Source organism: Lipotes vexillifer, unplaced genomic scaffold (assembly GCF_000442215.2).
Source record: "Lipotes vexillifer unplaced genomic scaffold, Lipotes_vexillifer_v1.1 scaffold34, whole genome shotgun sequence".
In the NCBI taxonomy this organism is placed as follows: domain Eukaryota; kingdom Metazoa; phylum Chordata; class Mammalia; order Artiodactyla; family Lipotidae; genus Lipotes; species Lipotes vexillifer.
Genome location: NW_006776832.1, coordinates 1,288,752 through 1,299,564, shown reverse-complemented (window position 1 = coordinate 1,299,564; position 10,813 = coordinate 1,288,752). Strand labels below are relative to the sequence as shown.

General features: G+C 36.3%; 1 protein-coding gene across 1 annotated transcript in view; it reads left to right on the top strand.

The window, feature by feature from the left end:
* NUDT9 (nudix hydrolase 9) overlaps positions 1-10,813 on the top strand; it is a 29,089-nt gene that overhangs the window by 15,810 nt on the left and 2,466 nt on the right. The window contains exons 5-7 of the mRNA XM_007450691.1: positions 4,946-5,057; positions 6,692-6,838; positions 8,406-8,490. Of these exons, the coding sequence (XP_007450753.1) occupies positions 4,946-5,057; positions 6,692-6,838; positions 8,406-8,490 (344 nt within the window). The remainder of the gene's footprint in view (positions 1-4,945; positions 5,058-6,691; positions 6,839-8,405; positions 8,491-10,813) is intronic.

Sequence of the window (10,813 nt, the reverse complement as noted above, 5' to 3'; positions counted from 1 at the left end):
AAAAAAAAAAAAAATTAAAAAAAATAAAAATAAAAAGTTAATGGCGGTATGATTTTCTTTCCTGTTTGGTTAGAAACAGGAAGGTGTGGACCATCAGAAGTAGGGAGGGAATATGAATCATACACAGGAATATCATTAGCATTTAATAAATGTTAATGAGGTTCACTAGTTAAAATGATATATTATTTCTGTTGTATCAAGAAATTTTGTTTTTAATTTAGTGACAATGTATTTGGTACTAACAGAAACATAACAAGAAACTACTCTGTTTAAAATCCTTAAATGAGTCCACTGAGGATAAAATCTGAGGATGTAAATGTTATATGCAAGCTTTTCATCATCTGCATGGTCCTGCCTTTTTGCCTAGCAGTTTCTCTCTGTATTCAGCTTCTCTTCCCAGGGCTCTAGCCATGACTGGCCGGCTGGCTGGCTGGCTGGCTGAGCAGCAGAGGCTCTGTGTTAGGCTTCGTTTTCCCAGCTCTTTGCACGTGAGGTGTAGTAGGTGCTAGTAAACGTTTCTGAGTGGACAGAACCATCATTTGCCACCTTATCCCTCCTCTTACCTAATTAGTGTAAACTCTGTTTGTTTAATTTAAGTAAAATAGTATCGTGATTAAGAGTGCAGATTCTGGGGCTTCCCTCATGGCGCAGTGGTTGGGAGTCTGCTTGCCGGTGCAGGGGACGCGGGTTCGTGCCCCGGTCTGGGAGGATCCCGCATGCCGCGGAGCGGCTGGGCCCGTGAGCCATGGCCGCTGAGCCTGCGCGTCCAGAGCCTGTGCTCTGCGGCGGGGGAGGCCACGGGAGTGAGAGGCCCGCATACCGAAAAAAAAAAAAAAAAAAAGAGCGCAGATTCTGGAACCAGATTGCCTGGGTTCAAATCTTGGTTTACACAACTTTTTTCCTCTGCAACCTCAGGCAAGTTATCTACTTCTCTGTGCCTCATTTTCCACATCTGTAAAATAAAAACAATAATACAGCTACTTTATAGGCTGGTTTTGAGGCTTAAGTGGATAAATACATTAAAGCACAACAGTATGAGGTCCATAATAAGTGCTATATAAATGACTTTTAAAAAGTAAAGGCTAAAAAAGAAAAAAGTAAAGGTAAAATCTGTCTTTTCTCCATGTTCACTGTCTCTACCTTCAGTCCTATGCTCATCGTCTTGTACCTGGACCATGGTAACCGTCTTCTGGCTGGTTTTCTTGCCTCCAGTCTTGCTTCCCTCCAAACCAACTTCCAAACTTTTGTCAAAGTGAGTGAGCTTTCTAAAATACAAATTGCTAATGGCTTTTTCCCTGCTTAACAAATATTCTCTGGCTCTCTAAGCAGATGAATTTGATGAATCCTTTGCATACTTCTCCAGCCTCACCATCTGTCTTTCCCTCACTGGTGCTTATGTTGCCACATATACTTTCAGTTTCTTGAATACATTATTTTATTTTATAACTTTGTTTCCTCTCTCTGGCATCCTTAAAAACAGATGTTGTCTTCTTATACCAATTATTCTTTCATTTCTATTTACTGTACTCATCAAGCTGTCACTCTTGTAGTTTATTCACATACATGTCTAGCTCCACTGCTAGACTATGAACTCTTTTGGGGGGGAATTATGGGTTAGATATGGTATTCAGCCACAATATAAAGAAATTTGGGCACTCATATCTAAACTACTATATTCAAAAAAAATTTTTTAACATCTTTATTGGAGTATAATTGCTTTACAATGGTGTGTTAGTTTCTGCTGTATAACAAAGTGAATCAGCTATACGTATACATATATCCCCATATCCCCTCCCTCTTGCGTCTCCCTCCCACCCTCCCTCTCCCTCCGCTCTAGGTGGTCACAGAGCACCAAGCTGATCTCCCTGTGCTATGCAGCTGATTCCCACCAGCTATCTATTTTACATTTGGTAGTGTATATATGTCAATGCCACTCTCTCACTTCATCCCAGCTTACCCTTCCCCCTCCCCGTGTCCTCAAGTCCATTCTCTACGTCTGCGTCTTTATATCTGTCCTGCCCCTAGGTTCATCAGAACCATTTTTTTTTTTTTATGTTCCATATATATGTGTTAGCATACAGTATTTGTTTTTCTCTTTCTGACTTACTTCACTCTGTATGACAGACTAGGTCCATCTACCTCACTACAAATAACTCAATTTCGTTTCTTTTTATGGCTGAGTAATATTCCATTGTATATATGTGCCACATCTTCTTTATCCATTCATCTGTCCATGGACACTTAGGTTGCTTCAATGTCCTGGCTATTGTAAATAGAGCTGCATTGAACATTTTGGTACATAACTCTTTTTGAATTATGGTTTTCTCAGGGTATATGCCCAGTAGTGGGATTGCTGGGTGATATGGTAGTTCTATTTTTAGTTTTTTAAGGAACCTCGTTACTGTTCTCCATAGTGGCTATATCAATTTACATTCCCACCAACAGTGCAAGAAGGTTCCTTTTTCTCCACATCCTCTCCAGCATTTATTGTTTCTAGATTTTTTGATGATGGCCATTCTGACTGGTGTGAGGTGATACCTCATTGTAGTTTTGATTTGCATTTCTCTAATGATTAGTGATGTTGAGCATCGTTTCATGTGTTTGTTGGCAATCTGTATATCTTCTTTGGAGAAATGTCTATTTAGGTCTTCTAAACTAGTATATTTTATTGAGTCTTATGCATAGTGATGATTAGATCATAGGCTTTTTTTTTTTGGTTTAGTACAGGAAGTTCAAAATCTTTATCTTTGCCTACGGGACTATTAAAACTATTCTTAAAATTCGGCAGGAGGAAGTAGATGTGGTGAGTGTAGGAAGGCGAAGGGGAGATTTATCAACATCTTTGTGAAGGAGGCTGTGGTTAGAAAAAGCACATTCTGAAATTAACGTCGCCTCGATGCTTTAAAAAAATGCAGTTCAATTTGAAATATAAAATTAAATTAAAGGATAGTGTGAGACTTCTTTTATCAAAAGCGGGGATAAAGATTGAGAAGCACTTTTCTTGAGACCAGCTGAACCTGTATCATATAATCTGCTTTTCTGAAAACGTAGGGCGAACTGTTAAAAGCAAATATTACAGATCTTTTTCACTACTTAAAATTCTTAAAAAGGATCCTTGGATTAAAAAAAAAAAAACTTTTATGACCCTTTTTTTTTTCACATCTTTATTGGAGTATAATTGCTTTACAATGGTGTGTTAGTTTCTGCTTTATAACAAAGTGAATCAGTTATACATATACATATGTTCCCATATCTCTTCCCTCTTGTGTCTCCCTCCCTCCCACCCTCCCTATCCCACCCTATGACCCTTCTTTTAAATTCTGTTCTGAACAAGATATCGAGGATTTAGTCTCTATACTGTTACTAACAAGCTCAAGTAACACAGCTCAAGTAACTGCTTTCTTTGAGCTGTAGAGTTCTAATCAATATATTGAGGAGGCTAGTTTCGATTATCTATGCATCCTCTTTTATAGTGCTAAATATTTTTGAACACAAAAAAATATATTATCAAAAAGCTGGAGGTGGAGGGGTAAATTATTAAACTAACAGTAGTAGCAACTAGAATTGAGTGAGATGCACTTATACAAAGCAGTCAGATATGCATACCTATCTAGACCAATGCCTACAGTTGTGACATTTGAGTATACATACCAATGTAAGTAAAAGGGAAAATATAGAATTAGCCTCATAATTGTTATCTCTTAAGGGTATGCTTTTATATTTAATAATAACTCTTTAGGGATATGAGAGGATGCTAAATATCTAGAATATCCCAATATAAAAAATGAAAAGAATCAAAAGTATGTTTGCATTACATGAATGCTATACTGTCACAAGCTTAATTAAATGATTTGCAAAGAATCTTTGTACCATTTAGTTTTCTTAGTTTCAAAAATCCCTTTAGAGTTTTTCTCTGACTCTGGATTTGTTTTCTTTTTAAATAGAGTCTCTTGTAAGCATAAGTATTTCTTGAATTTCAAATGAAATCTTGACCCATATAAAGAAATTTAAATCATTTCTTAACTAAGTATACCTTATTCTACTTGGATATTTAAGACAGATCAACAAATGCGATTTTAGCTGTTAGTCAATACTTACATAATATGCATGTTACTATGCAAAGAAGGAATGGTGACAAGAAGTAATCCTGATGATGGAAAAATAATTTGTGATTTAGATTTTAATGAGCTCCTTTTTTGCTGGAAAAAAACCCTTATCACTTTGCTAAAACTTAATGTATACCCAAAGTTTTAAGGTAGTTTCTTAATCTGTCTCCCTTTACATTTTTATGCGTGCAAAATAAGACGTGACTTTGTCCATGATAGCTCTTTTTCCCACTTAATACGGAGGAAACTCCTTTTGTTCACACGACATTTTTAGTATGATTCAATAAATAGTCATGGAATTTAAATAGCTACTGAGTAATACTGCTTGTACAGTTTGCTTAAATGAAAATGACATAGTTTTTTTTTTAACATCTTTATTGGAGTATAATTGCTTTACAATGGTGTGTTAGTTTCTGCTTTATAACAAAGTGAATCAGTTATACATATACATATGTTCCCATATCTCTTCCCTCTTGTGTCTCCCTCCCTCCCACCCTCCCTATCCCACCCTATGACCCTTCTTTTAAATTCTGTTCTGCTTTTAATTTTTTTTGATAAATTTTACTTTAAGTAGTAAAAACTGTTTATATCTTGAATTTTTATTATGGAGACTATAATATCCTTTATGGAAAGTAGACATTTGTCTTGGTTTGTAACAGTGCTAAATAAAGAATATTTTTAATACAAAACAATATTTCTTTACAAAACTAGCTGATTTGAGGTAAATTTATATATACTCTGTTATAAAGAAAAATATATCTTTATAGCTTTGTCTTAAGCTTGAAATAGAACCTTGGTCTTTGTTCTAAATCAGTTATGACCTTACATTACTGTTATAGGTGGAAAAGGGACAGAAGTGGAAATAAAATTACCCATCCCATTTCTGGGAAAAACATCTTACAGTTTGTTGCAATAAAAAGGAAAGACTGTGGAGAATGGGCCATCCCAGGGGTAAGCATTAAAATTAAGTCAAATCAGTGTTGTAAGTTCTTTTTAGTTGCTTTATTTACTACAAGGTTATTGTGTATGGATCTTTTCTACTTCATTTATTCTCCATTCCTCCCCAGTGATTCTTTTGCAATGAAGTATCATTGTCAATGACAAGTGTAGGATAATCCAACAAAGCTGTTAGAATCTGAGTCTAATTCTAAAACCCTTGGGAAAGAACATGGACTTTGGAGTTAGACCCGGGCTTGTGTTTTGACCTTTGCACTTTGAGCTAGTGATATGGAGTTCAGACCTTTGTTTTAAAAATAATCATATATATTTCACAGGATTATTAGAGATAGCATATAAAGCACCTGGTATAGTAGATACTCACTAATATTGGGTTTCATCTCAGAACTCAACACCTACTCCAAGCCCAAGGTAAGATTTTTAGTATTTTTAAAAAGATAACACTATTACTGTTCCTTGTAGTTTTTTGAGTTTTCATAATATCATCAGGAAGAGTATACTTCTATTGGGTTCACGTCAGCAGTACATTTCAAGGGGCTTTTAAAAATGTGTATGTGTTCAGTAGTGGGTTTTATATTTTATGCCATATTGTGAAATGGAGATAGTTTGATGAGAGGATGGCTCTTTATATACACATTCTCCTATCTGCAGGAATGGGTTTTTTTCTTTGTAGGGTAAAATGGAATGAAAATGAAGGTTGTAGCTGACTGTGACAAAAGCTTAGGCTAATTATAAGAGCCAAATAGTCAAACCTCACTCAGTGCTGAGTGCAAAATACAATGATATCATCACAGGATCTTATATTTTTATTGTCATTTGAAATTCTGATCAGTCAGGGAACTGTTGTCGTTAATATAATTTTGAGAGTCGTTGATCTACTCAGTATATTTTGAGCATCTGCCTTTTGTCAGCTAATATTTTAGACATTGAGGATACAGCAGAGCAACATAAACAGACATCCTTGTCTTCCTGGTGCCCACACTCCACTGCGGGAGACAGATAATATAACATAAACAAGTTACCGTAATGTTAGAATGTGATAAATATCAATATTAAGAAAAAAACTAAAGCAAGGCAGGGGATTAGGAAGTGTTTGAGAGTTTGCAATTTTCGATAGGGTGGTTAGAGAAGGTCTCCTGAGAAGGTGACATTTGAGTAAAGATCTGAAGGAGGTGAACGAGTGAGCCATGTGGATGGATATCTGGGGAAAGCATCTTGGGCAGAAGTCATAGCAGGTACAAAGGCCTTAAGGTTGGGATATGTCTGGCACATCCTAGGAATTGAGGAGGTCAGTTTGGCTGGAATGGAATGACCAATGGGGAAAGTATCAATTTGCTCTATTCTTTCTTGCCTGCATCCCTTCCTTCTATAGCTTGACTTTGAAAGATACCAGGAAAGGAGTCTGACTGGCTCAGTTGACCGTAGACTAACTTTGGACTAATGACTATGGTTGAGTATATGGGATACGCTGCTAAGCTGCTTCTACTAGAAACAAATGATTTAGAGAAGAACATAGCACAGAAGATTATGGGCAGATAGAGCAATATATGTCCACTGCATCACTCAGTAAATATCTATTGATTGAATTGAAGCTTATTACTTTTTCTAAACAAAAATATGACTCTTAGGGGATGGTGGATCCAGGAGAGAAGATTAGTGCCACACTGAAAAGAGAATTTGGTGAGGAAGCTCTCAACTCCTTACAGAAATCTGGTGCTGAAAAGAGAGAATTAGAGGAAAAGTTGCACAAGCTCTTCAGCCAGGAACATCTAGTGGTAAGAAATGAAGATTTCCAGGAAGGATTTAGTCCTGGGGATTAATGAAAATTACTTAAAGTTCACCTGGAAATCTGGTAGATCATTTTCTGAATAAAGTGAAATACTTGTATATTTGAAATACACGTTCATAAAAACAAATTAAATTGTAGCTCTTCACTGTAAATAGATTTCTACTTAAATTTTTATAGTCCAACTTTAGGCCAGTTACATCATTTACTATAATACCTTTTTTCCTCTTAATTTTTCTTTAGGTGTGAGCTAATGTGACACGGAGTTCACCTATCTAACGGAAAATCTTTTCTTTTTTAAAAAATTTGCATGAATTCAGCTTTTTTGAAAGGACATTTACATTTTAAATTGTTATTCAGAGTTTTTCTTGTTCATAACCATTTAAGTCTCATGTCTGTTTTGTCTACATACCCTTTGTGATTAAAAAAAAATCACTTTATAAGGTATATGTGCACTAATAATAAGGAAAAGGGTAGATTTTCTTTTCTTTTTTATTGGCTTTTCTTTGAATTGCTTTGTTTTCTTTCTAGAATTAGGATTTCTTAATTATTTATCTATCAATATGCTGTCTGGGTTTCGGGTCACATTTGTCGTAGATGGCTGGATCCAAATCTTTTCACGTATTAATAGCTTAAATATTAGTCTTAACTAACCTTATTTATAGATTTCTAACTAGAAGAATCTATCTTTGCATGTCTAAAAATATAATCACAGAAGTTATTAAAACACAAAAATACTTAGACTCTTAAAAAAAATCGTATGGCCCAAATATGACTATTCTTAAATTCTGAAATTAGAGTCTTAGGTGTTGAGGGTTTTATGAATTTTAAAGCTGCCTCAAAATGTTCTTGAGAATATTGTTCCCTGGGAAATTTATTTATTTATTTTAAAAAATATTTTATTCTTTTGATGCTATTGTAAATGGAATTGTTTTCTTAATTTCTTTTTTTTAAAAAATTTATTTAATTTATTTATTTGGTTGTGCTGGGTCTTAGTTGCGGCTCATGGGCTCCTTAGTTGTGGCATATGAACTCTTAGTTGCAGCATGCATGTGGGATCTAGTTCCCTGACCAGGGATTGAACCCGGGCCCCCTGCATTGGAAGCATGGAGCCTTAACCACTGCGCCACCAGGGAAGTCCCTGTTTTCTTAATTTCTTAATTTCATTTTCACATTGACTTTTTTCTGGCTGAGCTGCGTGGCTTGTGGGAACTTAGTTCCCCGAACAGGGATTGAACCTGAGCTCTGGCAGTGAAAGCACTGAGTCCTAACCACTGGACCATCAGGGAATTCCCTCTCTGGGAAATGTAAAACAAGCGTATGGAATGCTACATTAAAGGTCCTGTAATATTTACATTTCTTTTTTTTGTGATAAAAAGCATATAACATATAATGTGCCATCTTAACCATTTTTAAGTGTACAGTTCACTAATGTTAATTAAATGTGCATTGTTTGCAACAGGATATTTCTGATTCTAATGAAGGTAGCATGCTCTTCTCTACCCATTCCTGTTCACCCTGCACTTTTTTTTCGGTCTGTCTCCTTGTAAAAATAGATATATAAAGGTTATGTTGATGATCCTCGGAACACTGATAATGCATGGATGGAGACAGAAGCTGTGAATTACCATGATGAAACAGGTAATCTTACTTATGTTTATTAAGCTAACTGAATTAGAGGATCCAATTTAAGTGAAGCAGACTACTGGGGCACAGTTAAATCTGGACTATTTTAGCATTTTAAGTCAATCAACTACCGGTTATAGGATAATATTTGTATGAAAGCAGATTGTTTATATTAAAAGAATATGTAGAAGAAAGCTTTAAAAATGTTACCAGTAACTAATATCCTTTAATTCATTGGTAGCATATAAAATTAAGGTTAAATTTGTAGACTAAAATTATGTGCCCTAAAGTTGTAAAGTTGTTTGTATGACTCCATTTGTGTAAAATTTAAAAAACAGCAACTGGAGATTTGGGTAGGAAGTATGGCTGTGGTAAAGGAACTTGGGTTTATATCTGTCTTAGTGTTTGAAATAATTTTATAAGAGCATGCATTATTAAAATACAAAACAATACCAAAAAAATTCCAAGTACTGAAAACATTTTAAATGAATGTTTTTTTCTGGTCAACGGATTTAAAAATTTTAGAGGGTGGGAATCTGCTATCTTAAAAATTAATTATGATTTTAACATACATTGAATGGCTGGCTTCTTTTGAAACATATTTTATTGCTGAATTGGATGACATTTTAAATATTTTCTTTTCATCTGTAGCATAATGAAATGAGGGTACCATGTCAGAGAACTAAATGTTCCATTCATGGCTCCTTTCTAAGTTGTATTGTTGCGGGAAAAATAGGGCCCGAGTGGATGGTCGTATCCCAGGTCTCAGGCGAGTCCCTGGGACGGGCTGCCAAGTGAGGGTCCTTGGCTTCATGTGGGAAGGAATACAAGAGCAAGACGAGTGAAAGCAGATTTATTCAGGGAGATACACACTCCATAGACAGAGTGTGGGCCATCTCAGAAGGCAAGAGGCCTCAAAATATGGAACATTTAGTTTTTACGGTCTGGGTAATTTCATAGGCTAACGAGTGGGGGAATTATTCCAGCTATTTTGGGGAAAGGGTGGGGATTTCCAGGAATTGGGTCACCATCCACTTTTTTCCTTTTATGGTCGGCCTCGGAACTGTTATGGCACCTGTGGGTGTGTCATTTAGCGTGCTGATGTATTACAATGAGCGTATACTGAGGCTCAAGATCTAGTGGAAGTGGAATCATCCGCCATCTTGGACCTAGTTGGTTCTAACCAGTTTATGTACTGTCTGCAATGGTTTTGTCATTCTTTTAAAGGTTTTGCCCTGCTCCCTTCCTGTCTCAGTATAACCTTGTGCAAATCACATGTTCTCTTGGACTCAGTGTTTTCCTTACAAAATGGGCTAGAACTAGAAGATCTGTCACTTTTACATTCTTGTTGAACTTCAGAAAACTCCCAGCACCAATTTCATTACTTCCAAACAACTCTAACCAAAGTATTAGGATAACTCATCCTGGTATTGAGAACTTAAAAGAAATATTTCAGAAGGAGAAGTATGCAAATATAATTTACAAGCAGGTCTCTACAACTTAAGTACTGATAAATTTGTGAGCTACGTATTTTTGGAGTTAAAAAACAATGACTGACCCTCTAGAGGTTGATTTTATAGTGTTTGAGTTGTTCAAATCACTGTTTTCACTGTTTTATTTTCTCTCTGAACTTAAAAAAAATTTGTGGTCTGATAATTCCAAATCTCTGCTATATCTGAGTCTCATTCTGATGTTTTGTCTCTTCAGACAGTGCTTTTTGCCTTGTAGTATGCCTTCTAGTTTTTTTGAAAGGTGAACATGATGTATCCAGTAAAAGAGACTGAGGTAAATAGATCTTTAGTGTGAGGCCTTATGTTTAGTTGACTAGGAGTTAGGCTGTACTCATTTGCTGTAATTGTACGTGTCAGAGGCTAAAATTTCCTCCGGTGTTTTTGTTTTTGTCTCTTCTGTTGTCTTTGGGTTTCTCTAGAGACCACTTAAATAAGGTCTGGGCCGCGCAGTTCTTTCAGTTACACTCCCTGTTATTTTATGGAATCCCTATTGCTGTGGGATTTGGAGGGGGTTTGTGGGCTTTTGGAGGAGAATCATAGGAGAACCCAATGATTAGGCCTTAGTTTTTCAGTGAGCCCGGGCCCCTGGGCTGTGACGTTCACTGCGGCTTCTCAGCTTCTTCCTTCCACCCTCACACTCCTTAGGGGAGATAGGAAGGCTAGAGTTGGGTATTTCCCTTTCCCGGGGTTGGTTAGGAGTGGTGAAATAGTTTTCCTTAAGGGCAGAATGCTCTGTCTTATTTCAGAATGGTTACTTTTCCCCTCTCCCTGCTGCAAGCAAGTGGGGATTTTTCTTGTCTTTACTCTGAGAACCTGGTGGCATTCCT